The sequence below is a fragment of the Lissotriton helveticus genome, chromosome 9 (assembly GCF_964261635.1).
Source record: "Lissotriton helveticus chromosome 9, aLisHel1.1, whole genome shotgun sequence".
NCBI classification, from domain to species: domain Eukaryota; kingdom Metazoa; phylum Chordata; class Amphibia; order Caudata; family Salamandridae; genus Lissotriton; species Lissotriton helveticus.
In genome coordinates, this window is record NC_136070.1 from 44,960,275 (window position 1) to 44,984,272 (window position 23,998).

Here is a 23,998-nt window from a genome sequence, read left to right on the forward strand (position 1 = left end):
GCTATACATAACATTCCCTTTCCTCCCTGATGTCAATGTGAAAAATACGTATCTTACCTGCAATCCATCACCGAATCCCACTACCTTCCTTGCCCCTCCTGCAGCTGTGCTTTCTTCTTTCCATCAAAGCAGAGCTGCGCAGACAGGCTCTCTGAGAGCCCTGTCACCTGACCTGTGAGGCCTTTTTGACATCACAACAGTGATAACCAGTTTTGTTATCAACTGTTGTGATGTCATAGGGTTACCCAGATCCACTGGAAGCCACCTTACATGCACACCCCATTTTAGCAGGATTACCCAGATCCACTGGAAGCCACCCTACGTGCACACCCCCTTTTAGCAGGGTTACCCAGATCCACTGGAAGCCACCCTACATGCACGCCCCATTTTAGCAGGGATACCCAAATCCACTGGAAGCCACCCTACATGCACGCCCCATTTTAGCAGGATTACCCAGATCCACTGGAAGCCACCCTACGTGCACACACCACTTTAGCAGGGTTACACAAATCCACTGGAAGCCACCCTACATGCACGCCCCATTTTAGCAGGGTTACCCAGATCCACTGGAAGCCACCCTACATGCACACACCACTTTAGCAGGGTTACCCAAATCCACTGGAAGCCACCCTACATGCATACCCCACTTTAGCAGGGTTACCCAAATCCACTGGAAGCCACCCTACATGCACGCCCCATTTTTGCAGGGATGCCCAGATCCCCTGCAAGCAACGCTACATGCCGGAGCATGGTTTGTAGCAAATGCATGACAATCGCGTCCTATAGCTCCGATCCACTAGAAGCCCTCGTCCATTCCATGATGGACTGCTCACCACACCAGGAGATACTGGCGGGGACTCCATGCTGTCTACAAGAACCTCTACATACCTCAAGGAGACTTAGTCTAATTTTTCACTAGTTAGTTTGAGTCTGGGAGTCCCTAAAACAAAGAGGAACAAGAGCATTAAAGAGGCCTCCCCGCCCACAGCCAATGAACCAGATCCCTCTAGCTATAAAAACAATTTCCAATATTCTGACATTTCATAAAAACCTAAAAACGCCTTTCAGGCTCTTTCTACCATAGTTCTCCCTCCATTGTCAATGGATAAGTGATGTGAAGGGCAGACCTCCAATGTTTATTTAATGTCTGCTATTTCTGAACATACACAGATGAGATCAGACCTCCAGAGAAGTCCACTTGAAGGATGTTGCATGGTGGAAGACGTTTTTTCAGATTGGAGGATTGCAAGTTGTGTCTCCAACCCATGCTCTGAAGAGGATGGTGTACTGTGAAAAGGTCAATTCTTTATCTAAACTCTTAGCTGGAATATTTTAGCCATCTAGCTCGGCTGCTGGATGGTTTCTGGAAAGAAGGAATTCCTCTGAAATTAACCTGTAATCTCACCTCAGGAGCTGGTAGACTTAGGAGAACCTATGCAGAGCCAGAGGGGGTAGAGATTGTCCGCAGACGAACACAAAAAACACCAGGAAGCTCTGGGGGGACTGGCCAGAATGTCCCATAAACAGGAGGCTCATCTCTGAAAGGGCAACATTTGTGAATGATCCAGAGAGGATGGAGCTTGAGGCATACACGCTCAGCTCAGATGCAATGGAACAGGCGCGACGTAAAGACACTATTCAATCATGCAGGTGCACGACACCTTCCCGGCTCCCCCCACCACTGTCCATATGGCCTGTCTATAACCGCATGTATCATTTGATTTGTTCGACTTCCTTAGGGAGTCTTTTGAAAATGAATCACTTGGTAGTGGACGCCTGGCACCTATAGCCGTTCCAGGTTACGATAACTGCCATAGATATCTAATGTATAGGTATTGGAGGCTGGTGTTATAATGTTCTACGTATCAAAATGTTATATTTAAATCACCTCACTTCCCCCACGACTGCCATGCTCCATCAATTCCATGAAAAAATTAAATAGATTAGCCAGTTTTGTAACTTTGGTTCAGTGTTGTGTACGTGTTATGTTATTAACACTTGGCTCCCATATGGTTAAGATAACTTGTTCTGAGGGAATTTGTCAGAGGTTTGTGGAAGGCTATATATGTGCTGCTTATCTAGTGGTAGGGCTTCTGGGCGCTGTGTACATGGTGGTGCCAAGCTGGGAGTCTATTGTAGGCTCTCTGGGTACACATAGTAGAAATACATATTGTTTTGATGTGTAGGTGTGAGAAGAGATTGATGACCTCTGTGGTTGGAAAGGAAGCCGAATCAGGGTAATATTGTGTTTGATTTTGAGGTCTTACGGCGATATCCTGTCTGTGGATTGTGGGGCCCTATAAGGATATGGCCTTGTGAAGATGTCCTGCCAGCTGGATCACTAGAGAGTTTCTCTGAAATCCCCTTTTGTTCAGTGCTGTGTTGGTATGAGCCACCGTGAACTCCTCTTCTGTTGACTACTGTGTTGGTATGGGCCACTGTGAACTCCCCTTCTGTAGGCAGCTGTTGGTACGGGCCACTGTGAACTACCCATCTCTTGTCTACTGTGTTGGTATGGGCCACCGTGAAATCCCCTTCTGTTCACTGCTGTTAGTATGGACCACCGTGAACTCCTCTCCTGTTGACTGCTGTTAGTATGGACCACCGTGAACTCCTCTTCTGTTGACTGCTGTTAGTATAGACCACCGTGAACTCCTCTTCTGTTGACTGTTGTTGGTACGGCCACCGTGAACTCCCCTTCTGTTGACTGCTGTGTTGGTACGGACCACAGTGAACTCCCCTTCTGTTGACTGCTGTGTTGGTATGGGCCACAGCGAACTCCCCTTCTTTTGACGGCTGTGTTGGTACGGGCCACCGTGTACTCCCCTTCTGTTGACTGCTGTGTTGGTAAAGGCCACCGTGAACTCCCCTTCTGTTCACTGCTGTATTGGTATGGGCCACCGTGAACTCCCCTTCTGTTCACTGCTGTGTTAGTACAGGCCACCATGAGCTCCCCTTTTGTTGAATGCTGTGTTGGTATGGACCGCCGTGAACTCCCCTTCTGTTCACTGCTCTGTTGGTACGGACCACCGTGAACTCCCCTTCTGTTCACTGCTGTGTTGGTACGGACCACAGTGAACTCCCCTTCTGTTCACTGCTGTGTTGGTACGGACCACGGTGAACTCCTCTTCTGTTCACTGCTGTGTTGGTGCAGGCCACCGTGAACTCCCCTTATGTTCACTGCTGTGTTAGTACAGGCCACCATGAACTCCCCTTTTGTTGACTGTTGTGTTGCTATGGACCACCGTGAACTCCCCTTCTGTTGACTGCTGTTAGTATGGACCACAGTGAACTCCTCTTCTGTTGACTGTTGTTGGTACGGACCACAGTGAACTCCCCTTCTGTTGACTGCTGTGTTGGTATGGGCCACCATAAATTCCCCTTCTGTTGACTGCTGTGTTGTTATGGGCCACAGTTAACTCCCCTTCTTTTGACTGCTGTGTTGGTATGGGCCACCGTGTACTCCCCTTCTGTTGACTGCTATGTTGGTAAAGGCCACCGTGAACTCCCCTTCTGTTCACTGCTGTATTGGTATGGGCCACCGTGAACTCCCCTTCTGTTGACTAATGTGTTGGGATGGGCCACCGTGAACTCCCCTTCTGTTCATTGCTGTGTTGGTACAGGCCACCGTGAACTCCCCTTATGTTCACTGCTGTGTTAGTACAGGCCACCATGAACTCCCCTTTTGTTGACTGCTGTGTTGGTATGGACCGCCGTGAACTCCCCTTCTGTTCACTGCTGTGTTGGTACGGACCACTGTGAACTCCCCTTCTGTTCACTGCTGTGTTGGTACGGACCACAGTGAACTCCCCTTCTGTTCACTGCTGTGTTGGTACGCACCACCGTGTACTCCCTTTCTGTTGACTGCTGTGTTGGTATGGGCCACCGTGAACTCCCCTTCTGTTGACTGCTGTGTTGTTATGGGCCACCGTGAACTCTCCTCCTGTTGACTGCTGTGTTAGTATGGGCCACCGTGAACTCTCCTTCAGTTGACTGCTGCATTGATATGCACCACCGTGAACTCCCCCTTCTGTTGACTGCTGTGTTGGTATGGGCCACTGTAAACTCTCCTTCTGTTCACTGCTGTGTTGGTATGGGCCACCATAAACTCCCCTTCTGTTGACTGCTGTGTTGGTATGGGCCACCGTAAACTTCCCTTCTGTTCACTGCTGTTGGTATGCGCCACTGTGAACTACCCTTCTGCTGTTGGTATGCGCCACTGTGAACTACCCTTCTGTTGACTGGTGTGATGGTATGGGCCACTGTGAACTCCCCTTCTGTTGACTGCTGTGTTGTTATGGGCCACCGTGAACTCCCCTTCTATTGACTGCTGTGTTGTTATGGGCCACCGTGAACTACCCTCCTGTTGACTGCTGTGTTGGTATGGACCACCGTGAACTCCCCTTCCGTTGACTGCTGTGTTGGTATAGGTCACCGTGAACTCCTCTTCCGTTGACTGCTGTGTTGGTACGCACCACCGTGTACTCCCCCTTCTGTTGACTGCTGTGTTGTTATGGGCCACCGTGAACTCCCCTTCTATTGACTGCTGTGTTGGTATGGGCCACCATGAACTTTCCTTCTGTTCACTGCTGTGTTGGAATGGGCCACCGTGAACTCCTCTTCTGTTGACTGCTGGGTTGGTATGGGCCACCGTGAACTCCCCTTCTGTTGACTGCGGTGTTGGTACGGGCCACCGTGAACTCTCCTCCTGTTGACTGCTGTGTTAGTATGGGCCACCGTGAACTCTCCTTCAGTTGACTGCTGCATTGATACGCACCACCGTGAACTCCCCCTTCTGTTGACTGCTGTGTTGGTATGGGCCACTGTAAACTCCCCTTCTGTTGACTGATGTGTTGGTATGGCCCACCGTAAACTTCCCTTCTGTTCACTGCTGTTGGTCTGCACCACTGTGAACTACCCTTCTGTTGACTACTGTGTTGGTATGGGCCACCGTGAACTCCCCTTTCGTTGACTGCTGTGTTGGTATGGGCCACCGTGAACTCCCCTTCCGTTGACTGCTATGTTGGTACGGTCCCCCGTTTGCCCTCTATTTATCACGCCTCTCATGTTGCACTCACCGTTTACCTCTGTCTTGTAAAGCCATCAGTCTGTTCCCAAACTTGCCTAATGGTCTAGGTTAGCGTGCTCCAGTTTAGAGCCAACATACATTTAAAATGTTTTCTAACTACAGGCCCGAAAGTCAAACCTCTGCCTGCATAATGTCTCCACAGAGATAACTATTTTTTTCCTCGTGATAGAAACCCCCTCCTGCCCCCAACAGTTTAGGGAGTGCTTAGCTCTGGGGGTTAAACCCCTGGGAGTGGTTGAAAGTCACTCTCATGGCATGGGGTGAGTTAACCCAGATGCTTCTCTGTGTGAACCATGTCCCAAAACACCCAGCGGAATCCAGAGCGGAGGCCGCTGCAGGACCCACCTTGTTTCCAGGAAAGGATGCTTTCTCTAGAGAGTTTTGTGGGATGGTTCTGGGAGGTGCGGCAGAAGCGGGGTGACTTTAATGTTAAGAGGTCCCATTCCTCACATATCTACTCCAGGTCAAGTACAGAGAAGCTGTTTTCATTTCTCTGAGTGCACACTCCCTCTGGGAAGTATTTTGTACGCTGTAGAGCACTGAGATCCACGCGGTGGAGGGCGTGGAAGCTCTGAAATATTTCAAAACAGTGCCTGGCGCTTTCTGTTGATGATTTTACACGTGGAAGTGGAAAAGCCATGGGACAGAAAAACCTTAACAGTAAGACTTGCATCAAAGGCTGGAAAGAAGTGTAGTGGGTGAGTGGGGCTGATTTGTGGTTGGTTAAGTTGTTCACTGTGGAACCAGAGACCCATGTCCGAACTGACTCTCCTCTTCACCAAATCTTGTGATCCTGGGCAAATCGAATTCTCTCTTATTTTTAAAAAACTTGTTTATGTATCTTTAAATTGCACCCTCCTCTGTCTTAAATATCCAAAAAATAATACAATCTGTCACCAATTTCTTACATACATTCACAGATGAGTCACTTACGTGCAGACGCAGTAACAATATAAACTGTTCCAAAAATAGATAGAACATCTGTTTTAATATTAACAATCTATGCAAGCGCTTCATTTGGCAGATTCATACATTTGTAGTTTATACTTTTACCAACAAACAGAAGTGATGGGAAGAATGCTGCCAATAAGTCTAACCACTGGCAATCGCTTGGGATATCACTCCAAAACATCGTTCTTTTGCTCACCATGCCACCTCAGTTTTCAACCAGCCATAGGCAAATCAGCCTTGACCCTGCTCCAATGGGAACAGTCCAGTCCGAACTAACAGGCCAGGTCCTCCCTGAATCGGAACGCAAGCGGAACCAGTGGTTTCAGTGGCACAGCGAGCTAAGGACCACGCCTGGCCATACCCTTTGCCACTTAGGGCGGTACATCTCACACAAAAAATGTGACAGGGGTTACTTCTACCACCATAACAGATGCAAAAACTATGCTGACACACCCTCAAGAAACAAAGGCCCATACAGGGGCCTGGCTTGGTCTAGTAGTTTAGGTGGGGGGTAAGCTTCAGATTCAGCATCTTATTAAAACACATTATATGAGAAGCAGGACATGAGGGGGGATTAAGGGGCAGCGGAAAGAGAGAGGGGCACGGATTGTTAGGGATACTTAAAATAGAAAAAATGTCAAATGAATCCATATTTTCAAGGACTTCAAAAACAGAGATTGTGTGTGTTTTTGGTCAGTGTGGGCATGTTAACCCCTTGGCTGCGGGGCTGTTTCCCCCGCTATGCTGGGGGTGCGCACAGCGCCCCCGTGCTCATGACGAGGTCAGCTCGTCAGGAGCCACGGTGCTCGTGTGCTCATGACGAGCTGAGCTCATCATGACCACACCCGTTTGTGTAGAACGCTCTCCCAGCAGGGGAATGAGCCCAGCGTGCGAGCGGTCCAACGGTCATTACGAGCGCAGCTCGTCATGAGAACACGAGCACCGTGGCTCCTGACGAGCTGGCCTCGTCATGAGCATAGGAGGGGTTAAAATCCAGGTAAAATACAACAGACACTTCATCATAACCGACTGAAAGCATCTGTACCCAACTATTTACGACAGAATATATTTTTTAGGAGGGTGTAACCCCCCAAACACCCCCCTGAAGCTACTCCCCTGGGCTTATGTGTACTAACGCATTTTGCCATAGACACAGAATGGGTAAAATCCTTTGATGCATCTCGCCCAAAATCTGTTAAAGTTAATGAAGGAGAAAGTGGTAAATCTGATAATTAATTTATGATCCTGTACAGTAATTATATTCATTTATTGATTTAAATCTGCGGTCTATGTCTCGTATGAATCTCCATTACAGAAGCATGTCGGAGCAGGGTGAAGAAACATAACTGGGCAATTAATCCTAATCTATTTTGACCTGTCCCACCTACCAGGAGCCGAGCACATCCACTCCTGGTACGACTAGGTCTAAAAAACAAACCGGTTCACCGTACCGCAAGATTCATTTTTTGTGTTTCTGTGTATGCACACTGTGTATAATGCACTGCAATAAAGTGACGTTTTGGTTACACTGCAATCACAAAAAAAAATAAAAAATGGAAATTTGCTAGTTGTGCCTGCTAGGCAAACCATAGTTCTCGCGTCTCCCGAGCACTGAGTGTGTACTCACAGGTGAACGGCTCACTCACATTGTGCTTTGTCGACAATCCCCCGGGATTGAAATATATATTGAGTGCTACTAGTGCAGCTCAATATTTGCATCATCCTTTGCGCCCATGATGGGCGCGTTAGAATTACATCCCTCACTTCAGACTATGTGACGTGTAGTAGAACTTACTATAAGATCATGTAATCCATGTCCTTGGTGGCATTCGGGGGCAGATCTGCCAATCACAATTCGTACATGGAGTGATGGCACACTGGTGAAATGTGTGACCGAATGGAATGGTGTGTGCTCGGGTTCGCACCCGTGATGACTTCACTGCCCCTGCACATCCTTTATCCCATGTGTCTTAGGATCACCACTCAAAGTCCAAAAATAGCTGTAGACCTGCCTCTTCATATAAGCAAAACCAAAGGGGATGATGGACGGAGTGTTGAACATTGCAAGCACTCACCCCCAGTCAACTGATCTGGGTTTAATCCATCATCATTCTTGAGCTCACTCCGCCACCCCAGTTCAGACATGGCCATATGCAAATCAGTCTGACCCTGTGCCTCATGGGAACAGTCCAGCCAGAACTGCCAAGCCATGTCTTGCCTGGACCGGAATCAAGCTTCCGAGGACCGGTTTCTGGCATTACAGCCGTCTTCAGCCAGGCTAGCTTGAATCCAGTGGCAACGTGAGCAAGGGACCCACGTCTGGGCATACCCTGCCAACTTAGGGCAAACAAAGCAAAACCAAAGGGGGTGATGGACAGAGGGTTGAACATTGCATCTTCGTATAAGCATCTTGGGACCACACACCTTGTCCAAGCACCTGGATACCCTCTCGAGTGATTAGCATGCTATACAAATCAACATAAACATACTATAACATAACCGATGTCTTGGGGCACACGCCAGACAAAGGAGCGCCTCGTCTCTAGTCATTGGATGGTGGCCCTCTATTCAAAGGGAGTCGTTGTATGTATGTGGCATACTCCGAACTTGCAGTATGGCTGGAGATACGCTGCGGCACAAGCCACACAAGACGGCTCAATGCGTCTTCACCCCTGGTCTTCCTTCTCAGGTGTGGTAATCCTCTACTTAGCACACACTGCCACACTTGATGGTCCACGGCACTTCACCTTCAGGTGCAGGAAGTGCAGCTCTTCTCGCCTCCACTTTTGGATACATGACCACTTCTGGACAGCTCAAGGGTACCAAAGTGAGTGGTTATTAGTGTGGCTTTGACCCCAAGGTAGGGAAGTTTAACACTTCCTTTAAGAAGATGTTAAGATGTTCCATCAATGGTTTAAAAGCTGTAACTAAACTATTAGACACCCATTGCTCATTTATTTAAACCTAATCTGATCCTGAAACCCTAGCCTGAAGAAGGATGGTCCTGCATCTTGACAAAACTCACCGACCGATTTGTGTGGAATCAGCTTATAAGTCTTGTGACACATGAAAAATATGTAATGTTTTATAATATATATATAATTACTTATAATTGCGCATATAAAAGTATATATGAATCATTAACCTATGTTCTATGGATTGATCTTACTTAACATACATATTTTTAATTTTCATGTACAAGTTGTCATTTTTGTTTACATTCTTAATGTAAACATTCTATGGGCTAAATTCAACTCTACAATAAAACTATTCTTCTTAGAGCTCGGGCAGAAATCAGGGGTCTCTAACTTCTATAATGGAAGCTCCATTTAATCCATGAAAACCACCCTGAGCCACTAACAAAAATTAAAACCTTTTTAATGTTTATCACATCAGAGATGGTCCTGAGATTGTCAATTTGCGTAAACTCACACGCTTCCTTCCCACCTAAGTTGCTCTGCGTGTCCTTTCCAGGCCTGTGCTCCCACAAATGCACAGTGTGACTGACAGTTAAGGGGTCTGCTTTACAACCATCAGTAGGTGGTTTTGATGCATGGTGGTTGGTCACACTGCAGGATCTGTGCTGTCTGAGCCCTGGGATTTTCCTAGGGTCTGCAGCTGGAGGGAGCTGCCTCCTAGACTGTGCAGGAGGCAACCCCACTAAGCCCCAGCCTGTCTGAATCATTTAGTAGGCTGGACCCCATGTTCAAGAGCTACTTGTCCGATGGCGAGCTGGTGGTAGCTCGCGGTATACCCCCTGGAGACCCTTGGTAGACAGTAAGATGACGGTTTCTCATGCATCTACTCAAAACACCATCTATTTATTTCTTTTATTTTTTGGTATTTGTATTGCATGGACCTCACTACTTTGGTGACAGAGGCCTGCACGTAAAATAGTTTACATGGAAATAGCATTAGGGGTACAACCTATAGGTATAACAACTAGAAGACTGAAACTACAAGAAGAATTGAGTGAGTGAACAAATGCAGCAAATGGGTGTAGCAGTGACAAAGAGGCAACCACTAGGTATCCGGTTTCAGGTAGAGTTTGAATGGGTGAGTTTTTAGGGCCTTCCTAAAGGCTAGGATGCTTGTATTGCATTTAAGATCCATGTCCTGGGATCTTGAGGGGAGAAAGTTTGGTTGAGAGTTTTGCTTTTTTTGCCATTAGGGTTTCAAGAAGTAAAGTCCATTTGCTTCTGGCGTTTCTTTGACCTGTGAGGTTTGACTCTTTGATAGGATGGCATTGAGATGACTCGCCTAGTGTGTGAGGCAGGCTTTTTTGATGTCAATTCTAGCTTTTGGGTGACAGCCAGTGGAGGTCTCTTAAAATGGGAGGGATGTCTGATAAATATATATATATTTTTTTTGTTCACCTGAGAGGTGCCACTGAACTTACAAAAGCAGCCTTAGGCACCTATCATGAAATGTCTAAATAACTGGTAACCAAGAAGTCCCAGATAGTGAATAGAACTAACCACGCTGGAAACTTGACAAAGGAATTATATAAGATTTTAAATGAGTTTGCCAAGCCTCCGACATGTGTCTCATCCATACCAGCATCTCAGTCTCTGAGGGATGACCTTGCCAATCATTTTGAAAAAAAAATCTAAAAAATGTATGACACACTTGTCAAACGATCTCGCACAAGAAACGCTGGTCTCACCGGCCTCTTCGTCTAATCCCATTCTCCTGGAAGCTTTTGATGCAGTCTCCCATGAGTAAATCCTGGTCCTGATAAATAAGATCCAACCAAGCTCTCCTGATTAATCTGCTCCTCCATACATTATGGCGACTTTAGCCCCAACACTCTTTCCCACCATTACGTGCCTGCTCATTCACTCCCTGAATACTGAAACGATCGAAAGCTGTGCATGCGAGACCAATATTAAAGAAACCAACAGCAGATCCCCCAGACCTTACTAATTACAGACCAATCATCATCGCTTTTTCCTTTTCTCTGGAAAATTTTGGAGGCTGTAGTCAACAAACAGTTAATGTTCTTCTTGGAACCCCACTCTCTGCTAGACACTTCCCTGTCTGGTTTCCAGGCATCCCACAGTACAGAAACTGCATTGGTGGACATCTTGTATACCACCAGACTCTCTCTGGATGAAGGCAAACCAGCCATGCTGGTATTGGAAGATCTATCCGTGGCGTTCAACACCATCTGCGTATTATCCTAGTCCAAAGACTGGAGGAGATTGGTGTCAGCAGAAAAGCACTGGGTTGCCTAAAGAACGTCTTTAGGGATCCGACCCATTTGGTGTAGCTAGACCTTTTTAATGCTTGAACTATGACCCTGGACAGGGGGTACCGCAGGGCTCATCTCTGAGCCCCACCCTTTTTAATATCTATGTGATACCCCTAGCTCAAGTGGTTAGATCTGGCGAGTTCGAAGGCACCTCATATGCAGATGACACACAACTTATTATTACCATGGGGAAACATTCTGAATCCATTAAGATCAGTTTCAGGGATTGTATGGAAATATAGCCCTATGGATGTCATCCAGTTGCCTCGAACTAAATACAGAAAAGACTAAAATCTTTCTCTTTGGAAAAGCTCCCACTTTTTGGTCTGATGACTGGTGGACGATGGAACTGGTGCCAGACTCCACCCCCAAAAAGGCAGTACAGCATCTGGGCTTACTGATTGAATATGCCCTCTCTATGAAACAACAAGCAAGTTCCACCTTTGGGTCCAGTTTTTGAATTATGTGTCTGCTCAGAATAGCCTTTCAATGGCTGCCTTTCCAGTCTGGAAAATCCATCATTCAGGCACTTATTACAGGTCGTCTAGACTATGGAAACACCCTTATGGTTGCGGCAAGTGAAGCTTTTTTAGCCAAGCTTCAAGTGGTACAAAATGTCGCTGCTCACCTGATCTGCAATTTACCATCCTGCTGTCCACGACAGCTCACATTGCAACTCTTTCATTGGCTTCTGATAAAAAAGAGTTCCCTATTTAAACTTATCTGTCTTGTACATGAGTCCCTCTTTGGAATCGGGGGGCTCTATCTACAGAAGAAGTCAGTTTTACGCACCCACGCACAGTCTCCGATCCATTGGACTATTTTTTTTACTTCATCTCGCCTTATTCGAACTGCCCGATCTTTTTCTTACTTGGCCCCGCATCATTAGAGCAAGTTACCCTTGCACATATGAGCCTGTCCGGATTTTGCTTGCTTCAAGAAATTTCTAAAAATCTGGCTCTCTTAATTTTTTTCTGGTAATGCTGTACTGCTTTAGAGTCTTAGGGGCACATGCATCAAGGTAAATTGCATTCGCAAACGGTGCGAATCGCAAAATTCGGCCGTTTGCGAATGCAATTTCCTTTTTTGGGATGAATCATGTTTTTTCATTTTATCGCAATTTAAGGAATCGCAATTATGTTGCGATTTCTTAAATTGCAATTGCATTTAAGAAATCCCAATTTGCGATTTCTCAAATGCAATGCATCACACTTTAGAAATTGCGAATTCGCAAATAGGTAGAGGTAAATTACCATGAAGTTCACCTTCATGGTAATTTGCGAAAACTATGAAAAATGCAAAAAAGTGCATTTTTCAAAGTTTCATTTTACACACACACATGCCCTTGTGAAAAATGTTCTTAAAGTTAAATTTCAGGGGTGCAGGGGGGGTCATTTGGACCCCCCCTGCACCCTTGAAATAGCATTCTCTTTTTGCGATTCCTTAATTGCGAGTCGCAAATTGTGAATCGCAATTAAGAAAAATTAAGAAATCGCAAAAAAATTGCGATTTCTTAATGCATAGCCTTTTGCGATTTCTTAATTGTGATTCCTTAATTTTCGCAATTAAGAAATCGCGAACGGCAACAATGATGCATGTGGCTGTTAGCACCGAGAGACCCTCTTGGGGTGATTTGTTTGCACTCTATAAATATAATTAACATAACATAGGATTTGTGCAGACCAGCTTGCAAGGCATTGCCACCATCCAGGTGAGTCATACCCAGTGATGGGCCACTGAAGTCTTTTCCTGTGGTAAGGCATGTGAGCTTCCTGAGGAGGTAGAGATGGAAAGAGGCATTTTTGGCCAACTTCGCTATGTGAGGCGTCATTGTTAATATTTGTTTGTTGGTGAATCTCGATGATTTTGATAAAGGTCCCAAAGAGAGATTGGGTAGGCCCTTGGAATGAAGCTTGACCAGACCAAATTGTATTTTTGGAAAGTGAAAGAAAATGATAATCACCACTACACACAATATATTAAGACTGTGAGGGTATCTATACTCTTGTTTGCATTTCAGATCTGATGGCATATTCTTATTGATTGAATAGCAATTGATTTACAAAGTACCTTCATCAACTGTTGTTTCTAAAATTTAAAACAAATTGGGTGATTATGTAATAAAGTTTGATTTTAAGAAACATCTTGAATTACATTTCCATTTCACTTTGCAAAAAAAGCATGATTAAGCAATGTTTAGTTGGAAATGTACCTTCTTGATAACCCACATAGAATAATCAATTCACTGGAAGTGAAAACATTTTATTTACCATTATTTTTAAGCTACATCTAGCATGCCCAGGGAACAAGTGTCACCTAATCTTTAGTCTTCATCAACAGTATCCTCAAAGGAAATGTATCTTCTCCTCAGAAATCCTTATGCACGCTAGAACTTGTTACGCATAAAAACAAATAAATGGTTGTACAATATAAATAGGGTTACTGTTTAACAAAGGTAGGGATATATTATACCAAATTGAGAGTTGGGATGTTGGCCTTGGCTCTGAATCCATTCTGTAGAAAGTGCTGCACGAAGAAATAACGCCCTGAAATAGTCCCAGGTGTGCTGATGCGTTCACAGCTGCCTTATAGCTTTTGTGTGAAGGTAATGTTGCTCAACGTCCCATGGCAAGTGTAAATAGAGCATTGTGTGCTGTGGACCGCCCAGCATAGCACCATTGTTAGGCTGGCACTTGCTTCATGGAATGGACGGCGCGTTCTTCAACAAGTTTCGGCTGGATGGTGGCAGCCCCTTATGCTTTGTTCACATATGGTAAAATGGTTTATTTATTATGGAGAAGTGTGGCTCACCGATTAGAGCGGCAGACCCTGAGGCAGAAGGTCTGGTTCGGACCAGGGTTCAATCCCAGTTGCGGCAGGGTCTTGGGCTCAATGTCTTCGGACCCGATAATTCTCGCCTCGGTGCCTACTCTAATCGTGGGGTTCCACTCTGCAACTCTGGGCAATAGCTTGCTTAATCTCCACACCGGCCCTCAAAATGCTAGGATGCCTGGCTTCATCTTGGGGGTGCCCAGGAGTGGACACCTCACAGGAACAGGCCAGGATGGGTTCCACAGCGGTATTCATACAGCGCTTAGAGACCCCTGAGTGATAAGCGCTTTACAAATCCAAAAACATTTATTGGGGATTTTTGGAATTAAATGTTGGAATTAAGATCCACAAGAAGAAAGGTCAAAGACAAACTCACTTTATTTAAACCCACAATAGCAGCCAACTGAAAACCCAGCTGCTCACCACCACAAATCCAACAGCTTCCAATTTAAGCCACAAATGTATATAATTGCATGCATAATAATCATATAGAACAGAGCACTCACTGTCTACATCAACTTAGATCACACTTCAAGGACATAGAGTGTTTCCCCTTTCTTTAACCTAGAAAAGCAGTGCAAGGAGATTCCCAAACACATATATACATAAACAGCACACTATGCAAGAGAGACGCGACCAGCCACATAGAGAACAGGACGCAAAGAGCAACGCAATCTCCAATGTAAAACTAAGAGTAAGCAAAGTCTTTCTTCCAAAAAGGCCATTTCTTGACACACAGATCTTATCACAACATCTTTATCCATCATCTCCCCCTCCCAAGCTTTCTCTTCACCCCCACTTATTTACTCCCACGTTAATGATTGACACTCGCCATACTTTCCTCAGGAAACCACCTATTTTTCTTTATGACCACCCTATTTTTCTTTAGGACCACCCTATGTTTTTTAGGGCCACCCTTTGTTTGTTCTACCTCTTGTTTGAGTTAAGGTACTGGGCCGAGTCTGGCACTTTCTTCCTTTCTCACCCACCATGTATGTGCAAGCAGCATGAGTGGGGACCCTCCCCTCGAGAGGCGAGCACTGATGTGCCATTTCTCGACAGCCTTTTAAGCCATCATTCCTGGACCCGTCCAGGACAACAGTATCCGCAGAATGTGTGACGTTACAACACGATGATTTACATCGCGGTACGTTACATTGCGGTTATTACAATGCAAGTCATTACAACGACTTGCGCTAGAGGCCCTGGACTTAGGAATAGTATGATTTACTATTCCAGCTCCAGTGTGGGTAACAGTAGGGAAGGTGTTGGAATAGTAAATCATACTTTTCCTTATTGTAGAGCACCAAACAGTGCTTTGTTGTTACGACTTGCGTTGTAATGACCGCAATGTAAATGTATTGCGGTGTCACGACCGCGTTGTAAAGGTCGTTCGCCGTATCCGCAGCATATAATTTCAGAAACCATTCTCGTTGCATGTGGATGCCACCCACAGTGCTGCTGAATGGTTAGAATACAGGAATACCTGAGCACAAAGGGTTAAGTCTTTACTGTGAGGTCAAATCCCAGTACTCCAAAATGCTTGTTAATGGTAGGCACTGGGTACCTGCTCAGCCTGGCAGAGAGTTGATGGACACATGCAGCCCCATACTCGCGACAGGCTCTCATTCAATCACAGTGCTGCAGGACCCCCTGCTGTGCTGCCAGCGCCTAGGCCCTCGCGCGAGTGTAACAGAGCCACACTCCAGTAACTGCAGTGGCGTCTCTGCTGGTCGCGGAGTCCCGCCCCACTGGTCACAAGCATTGGTGACTCCTCATGGAGTGGTGCCAGGCTCCTCATTGTCATCTACATTTTACAACACACACTTCCCAGAGCTCAGCCGCATGCTGCAGTGTCTCTTTGTAAAGGTGTGCAGGTTTACATGTTGGGGTGGAATTAGGGAAAGACTGGAAATCGACCTCAGCCCTGTCAAAAAAGTTGAAACCAGCCCTACTGTGTAGGGGAATTAAACTATAATTGGGTAACAGGGTTGTGGTTGGGTCATGGCAGCCCATCCTGCTCTGGAAGCAGATCTCTGCACCCTCCACCAACTGGGGGGATGCAAGTGTGGCGGAATGCCCCGCTCATCCTGGAGTGTCATTGTTAAGAGCATCTTCTACAAAGCAGTTTCTCTGATCCTTTATCACTTTTTGACTGATGTCTCAGAACAGCCTTGTACAGAATTCTAATAAATCTGCGGATTCTGGTAGGTGGGACTGACTCAGCAGTCTGTCCTGGACCATAAAACCTACGCGGCTAGTGAGAATCATCTCGGATTCTGCTGGAAAATTCCATCAATGCAGATTGTGACTCTGATTCATCCAGACACCCATGTTGTTATCAAACCGTTGTTAAACAATACTGATCACTGCTGTTAACAAACCCCTGTTCACAAAGAGTACTCATCACTGTTAACAAACCACTGTTGACAATCCTGAGCACTGCTGTTAACGAACCACTGTTGACAATCTTGAGCACTGCTGTTAACAAACCACTGTTGACAATCCTGAGCACTGATGTTAACAAACCACTGTTGACAATCCTGAGCACTGATGTTAACAAACCACTGTTGACAATCCTGAGCACTGATGTTAACAAACCACTGTTGACAATCCTGAGCACTGATGTCAACAAACCACTGTTGTCAATACTGATCCCTGCTGTTAACAAACCACTGTTGACAATCCTGAGCACTGATGTTAACAAACCACTGTTGACAATCTTGAGCACTGATGTTAACAAACCACTGTTGAGAATCCTGAGCACTGATGTTAACAAACCACTGTTGACAATCCTGAGCACTGATGTCAACAAACCACTGTTGTCAATACTGATCCCTGCTGTTAACAAACCAATGTTCATAATACTGATCCCTGCTGTTAACAAACCACTGTTGACAATCCTGAGCACTGATGTCAACAAACCACTGTTGTCAATACTGATCCCTGCAGTTAACAACCACTGTTCATAATACTGATCCCTGCTGTCAACAAACCACTGTTTACAAACAATACTCATCTTTGCGGTTAACAAACCACAGTTGGCAATCCTGATCACAGCTGTTGACAAACCACTGTTCAAAAACAATACTCATTACTGTTAACAGACCACTGTTGACAACCCTGATCACTGCTGTTAACAGACAATTCTTCTCAAACAATTCTGATCACTGTTGGTAACAAACCACTGTTCGCAAACAATCCTGATGACTGCTGGTAATAAACAACTTTTTCGGGGCTTGATTCCTATCAACCACTGTGCGACTGGGAAAACATGGCGGCCGCAGGCTAGTGCGGTCCGCGCGTCGATGTCACCCGCATCCACCCCATACGTTCTATGCCGGTAGCGGATTTGGAAGGACGGATGGAAGAGGTCTGATTACCCCAGGAGACTCGGGGTCTTGGTGTGCGGCAATTCTATGGTCACAGAGCTGGCGTCTTCATAACCCCGACTTCGGCGGCTGAGAGGACGCAGAGAAGCCGATGTGTGTGGAGGCAGTCACGGCCCGAGGCTCCGCCCCCCGCCTTTCTTCCTAGGTGGAAGTTAGCAGCCGTAGAGGTGCGGCGAGGCCGCAGGGCGGTTGCTCGCGGGCTCCTTGGAGGGCGGACGACCACAGAAGGAGCAGAGGGGAAAAAGGCCCTGGAACCCCGTTCAACAGTCTGTAACTGTGTGGTGTGAAAGGGAAGGAGCCCCAGTGGATATTGTATTATTGTCAAACTTACTTTTGCCTCACTACTTTACCCTTGTCGCAAAGCACTGCCCCGTCTTAAGGAGCACCTAGTTGTTTATATATTTCTATTATTGCTACAATAGATATTAAAATACTGAGGATTCCGTTTAGGGTTTTGAAGTGTACAAGAAAAAGTGGCGCCTATGCTGGTAGCGGTTCTCCTATACAAATGAGAGACACCACGATCCTGTTCCTGTTGGTTTCTGCATTCAGACTTCCAATCATAGGACGGATGTACCCGCCCATCTTTTCCAATAATCAGTGAACTTTTACTGATACTCCTTGGTCATTGTACCCGTATAAAGCCGGGTTGGAATTATCACCGGCTACCCAAACCCGTCACACTAACACTACTGACAGCCCTGAAGAGTCAACGAGCTATCGGCTCGCTTGACGAAACACGTGTCGGCTGGTTAAGTTGTTTTTGTTTTGAAGTCATCCCTCCAGAACAGGAGGGTTCTAATACATCAAAAAAAGAAAAATTCTACTTGTGTCTACCTTGTCTCATTACTACAACTTATGCTCGATAGTTTTCAAATATATGGAAAAAAAACCTGCATGATTAACCATTATAAACGTGTGCACAGGATTTGTGTTAGATATTAAAATACTGGTTGTTCAGTAGAAACTACTATCTAAATCTCACAAAATGTCCATCAATAAGATGGTCCAGCCAGGGTCTGAAACATGTTTTCTGTCTTTAGCCTCACATTTTTTAATGCATCTTCGTCCAGTGAATTTTAGGCGGTCTATCATTCCTGGTCTTTAGCAGCCGCAGAGAATATATTCCTAAGACCTATTAAAGCTCTTCGAGAGCTGCACCAACCGAGACTGTTCTTGAAGAACTCTATCACCCTCTTAATGGAATTCCTGCAATGCAGTCCTTACTCTTGGTAGCATGTTTGATTCAACAAACCTACCACACAAGACGGGTACTTGCTGACGTGCTCCCTAAAATGTTATTCGAGTTCAATAGTAAATTTCTAACCATGGAGTCATAAGTGTACAGTTTACAAATGTACAAACAAGATTTTACAGCCATAGGTTCAATAAGAGGTCTGTTCTTTTAAAAACAGTCAGAAAGGGGTATTTAATCTAAATACTAACTACTGTTAGGGGTAGAGGAATCCTCACACTTCATGGCATTTGAAAGCTGGGCCGGCCATGAGCGAGGACCTTGGTCCACCAGACAGACTGGGACACTAACTATCTTCATACAGAACAATATCTCTGCTATTCCATCAAGGTTTGCGGGTGAAAGGCAGGACCACTAAGAAACTCATGCAAGCTCTTGTTGGAGCTAAGATAGCTTAGGGGCTAGTAGGGAAGGTTTGGGGAAAAATGCAAGGCAGCCCTAAAAGACGGTTATAATTTTACATTTCTTTCCAATATTCTTATCATCAGATGCTATTGTTCTCCCTATTGTTTGTTTTTATAGTTACAACTATACACTATATAATTGAACATTATAAGCCATAGAATAGAATTCTGATTTCAATCATAGTCATAAAAATATATTGTTGGTGTGTGTTTTTGAGTCTGTTTATTCATGGTGAAAATAGGTTTGGACCTAATTGTGAACCTACTGATAACAAGTACTGCTGTGAGCATCCTAGAACTCATCGTTGCCCATAACACACCATTCTTGTAGTTTGTGGGTTACAGACTACGTAGATCTTTGTCTCTATATGGTACGTTGACTAAGTCTGCGCTGCCAGGGGCTTCTAGAAATCCCACTTTTCTGGACATATTCTGGAAAGGTTTGACAAAGCATATCAAATCTTTTGAGATATCTTAATTATTGCTTTATGACCCTTCATATAGTTAACTTATTAAACTACCATGCTGTGCTAATTTTAATAGAGCAATAGTTTGTTAGCGCAGTCCACTTTTGTTAAGATTTAATATAATATTAATTTCATGACATGTCCCGAGACGAGTAGAACAAATCTGAAGTGTGAGTTGAACTCATTGATTATCAGTATTGATGATCTGAAGGCATCAGAAAGGCTAGGCTCTGGGTTTTAATATTTTGTATTTCATGGTTTGTGCACTATTGGCCTTTCTAGTCTTTCAAGTGTTAGTGAATCCCAATGTTTAGTAGTGCGGCCAGTAGGGCACAAACCATGAAACACAAAATATTAAAACCCAGAACATCCCATGTGTCCTGAAAACGAATGCATACATGGTTTTAAGATTGCTGATGATTCTTTAAATACATTCTACAGAGTTGTTAGAAGTGCCAAAGAAATGTGTAAAAAAAAAAAAAGACTACAGAATTATGCATTAAAACTGGATACCTGTATAGGACATTCCAAAGACGGTGTTTATTACATAAAAAAAGTTTAAACATGGGGGTGTTGCCGGGACCTTGCTTAGAATATTGAAGTTTCTTTAAGTATGTGTTTAAATCTTTCTAACGAAAATCCCTAGAATTGTTAAGAGTAGATATTTGTTTTTTAGAAAAGTGAAAAATTGTTCAAACATGGTACATATTTCTTTATAAATGTGGGCCTATGCATGTGCTGTTTAAAAATATGTGTGTGTGGAATGAGAAAAAAGTATTCACTTTTCTACAACAATGTTCTATTAGGATTTGCGTCTCTTTTTATTGTCTGATTGATTGTTTTTTGGTTATCATAACTTCCATTTGCTAACCTCTCCAAGTCTTTATGTAGTTTTTGAGTAACTTGATTGTGTTGCATTATCTAAGTTTGTGTCTTTTGCTGCTTCTTCTGCAGGTGTTGGAGCAGTTTCGCTGCACCCCATCTCTACAATGAGCTCCAAAGCCGCCATTAACAAGGAGGTCTTCGCCCCCCATGATGAGCGGATGCTTGGTGCGGTGCAAGTTAAACGGAGAACGAAAAAGAAGATCCCCTTCCTGGCCACTGGAGGCCAAGGGGAGTACCTCACCTACATCTGCCTGTCAGGTAGGGGGTGCTGGAGCTGTGAACATCTGCTGCTTGTTGATCGATCAATGCATGTCCCGCTAGGTTGACCACCCAGATCTGACGCGTTCTCTTTTCCGGTCCTTTTCACATACAAGTGCTTGATTTCAGGTTTTGGAAGCACAACAAGACTACAACGACCAGAATGCATCAGGCTAGCATATAAAAATCCAGATTTTACCCTAGATGCCACTATAATGGTGTCTTCCATAATTGCCACTTTGGATCTTCTGCAGCCCTCCTTGTGATATTGTTTATTGATTAAAAAAGTCAAGCCCATCCCAATTGACTGCACCCACCCCCATAACATAAACAGACTTACAGAAAGATAATTATTCTAATTATAGGAGATACAGTGTTGTATCAAATGTGGTCTCTGTTTCAGGCAGACTGAGGTTTTTTTTTCTTCATCTTGAGCTATTCTTGGCAGAGTTGATGGGTCTGCCTAAAAGAGAAAGTTTAATGTTTTCTAATTCAACACTTTCAGTCAGCACTGACATGTGGGTTTACTGCCAATAAATATTCCGAAAGTATTGAAATGAGGCAGAAAAAATATTATTTGGAGAAACCGCTTGTGGGTATCCAATCCCAATGTGAAGTGTTTTAATGTAATATATAAAAAAGATGCAATTTAAGATGTGCTTAGCCTGTGACTCTGTGATGGGTGGCCAGAGGAGGAATTGTATTCGCATAAGTTGGGTTTCAGCAAGCAAAAATGTATATACATTCTTCTAAGTAATATTGGGTGAAGATACACTGGAAAAATCATATAGATCTTCTTTTGAAATTAAATAAAGCCGAATTTCCTCTTTAGATTTCTTGGGATATGTGTTTACCCCTCAGGTTCGAGGTGAATATTTCTCGAATATCGTTGTTTCCACTTACTATTAAGTGAATGTTCCTATAGAAATCGAGTTGTTAAATAATCTTTGATGTCATTTTTAACAGCTGATAGTAAAAATGCAAGAAAGGCTTAGTTTTAACCGCATGCGTGCGGCGCGAATTCCCCGCCCATGCTGACTCCGCCTTGCGCGGGCGGAGTCATGACGGAACGGTTCCGTCATCAGCACAGCTCAACCGATGCTCATGACGGAACCGTTCCGTCATCGGCATCGAAGGGGTTAAGAGGTTGGTGCAGGAGAGAGATGCAACACATGGAGAAAAAAAAAACTCTCCCAACAACCTATATTACCTGTGAGCTTTGGTTTAGTTTTTCGGGGCCTCTGGTATGAGTTCCTCTCAAGAGGGCAAGTACAGTCCACCTTAGAACATAACAAAGTTGAAATGTGTGTGTGTGTGTGTGTGTGTGTGTGTGTATCTCCAATCACCAGTTCTCCTGTAAAAACCGGACACTGATACTGCATCCTCAGTTACGATTTCGGCATTTAATTAATTCACTTTCTTGTGTAACGTGTTACAACATGATCCCCTGCCTTCCTTGCTCGCTCTCTCTCTCTCTCTCTCTCTCTCTCTCTATATATATATATATATATATATATATATATTATTATTTTTTTTTTTTACCTACTGGCGGTCGCCAGTAGGTAGTTATAGTTAGGATCGTTTTCCATAGGAAATCCGCAACATTCTATTGGGAATAACTTTGGCGCCGAATGAGGGATCTGCCTGTAATTTTCCTTAACTTTGCCTCGCTGGCTGCCCTCCGCTCCTTCCCTGAAAGTTTCGGGGGGATCCGTCAAGCGGGGGCCGAGATAAAAGGGGGGTCCCAAAATGTGTTTTCCCCATGTTAATTTCCATAGGGCGGTTGGACTCACTTTTAGCCCGAACGGCTGAATGGATTTCCACCAAACTTGGCAAAATTGTAGGGACTGGTACCCCGATGTGCCTTTGCTATGTCTCAAGATATATGCTCCAGTGGTTTTTACGAAAATTAACTTTGAAAAAATATATATTGGGCTACATTGGGCTATATATATGTTAGAGCCCAAATGTAGTCCAATGTAGCCCAAAGATGGCCACCAGAGACAAAAAAAACAAATGTAGCCCAAATATCAGCCAGATGTAGCCCAACTATAGCCCAATGACAGAATGTCCCAGAGTGTTCTAAAGAACAACTAGAGCGCTAACAGTCTTACTTATGACAAAAGTATGGCACACCTGAAGTCATCTTGATTGGAATAAAGTGGTAACACTTAATACATTTAATTTGAAAAGGAACAAAATGAGGGGTTTCATTTTGCCATAGAAATTTTATATATATATAAATATATAAATATATATATATATATATATATATATGTCCTTTCAAAATGCCCCAGCTTTTTAAGAGGTCACACGCATTGCTCTGCCCTCCAGCTCTGTAAAAGCAGCCTGCTTTCCAGCTCCACAGTCTATTTAATTTGCCAACGCGTTTCACGGCATCCTCGCCGCTTCTTCATGGGCTCGCAGTCACAAAGCATCAAGCTCTCCCCTGATTGGTTCACATTTTATTTGATTGACATGCTTGCATTTGATTGGCAAAATATAACAAACATTTTTCTGGTGCATGTTGGACCATTGCGTCTATTTCAGGGGTCAGTTCAATGCCTTGCATACATTTCTGCAACATTATTCCTTTAAGTAAGGTTAGAAGCTTTCTGCTGGGGCATTTTGAAAGGACATATATATATATATATATATATATATATATATATATATATATATATATATATATATATTCACTGAAAAAACCATAGGTTTCACACCAGTTATAGTTAGGAATTAGCATTTAAAAAACCTATTAAATTCACTGAAAAAACCATAGGTTTCACACCAGTTATAGTTGGGTGGAAATTTTACTCGCATAAAACCATTGAAATTCCCACGTTATAGTTAGTTGGACTCACTATAACTTGCGCGTGCAATGCACTGCTGATGACGTCACATATTACATCACTCATGACATGGTCAGTGACATCACTCATGACATCACTGATGATATGCTGAAACTATGTTATCCTGGTGCACTCGTATTGGCGAAGTTTTGAAGAACATATATTCTGAGTATTCTTAGTATTGAGACAAATGTACACATCAAGAAAACAGATAAAAATTCATCTTTACTGTTTCAAAGTTTTCATCCCATGGCGTTGAAAAAGCACTTACCTACTTCTCAATTCATAAGAATGAAAAGAATAACCTCTAATGAAGAAGAGTTGTCTAACATTCTGCAAGAACAAATAAAGAAATATCA

General features: G+C 44.2%; 1 protein-coding gene across 2 annotated transcripts in view; it reads left to right on the top strand.

Moving 5' to 3' along the window:
* The window catches only part of STXBP6 (syntaxin binding protein 6), a 469,813-nt gene that overhangs the window by 150,039 nt on the left and 295,776 nt on the right, over window positions 1-23,998 (top strand). For both annotated transcript variants that reach the window (XM_078659426.1, XM_078659427.1), the window contains exon 2: window positions 20,599-20,787. In XM_078659426.1, the coding sequence (XP_078515552.1) occupies window positions 20,634-20,787 (154 nt within the window). In that variant the 5' untranslated portion in view covers window positions 20,599-20,633. The remainder of the gene's footprint in view (window positions 1-20,598; window positions 20,788-23,998) is intronic.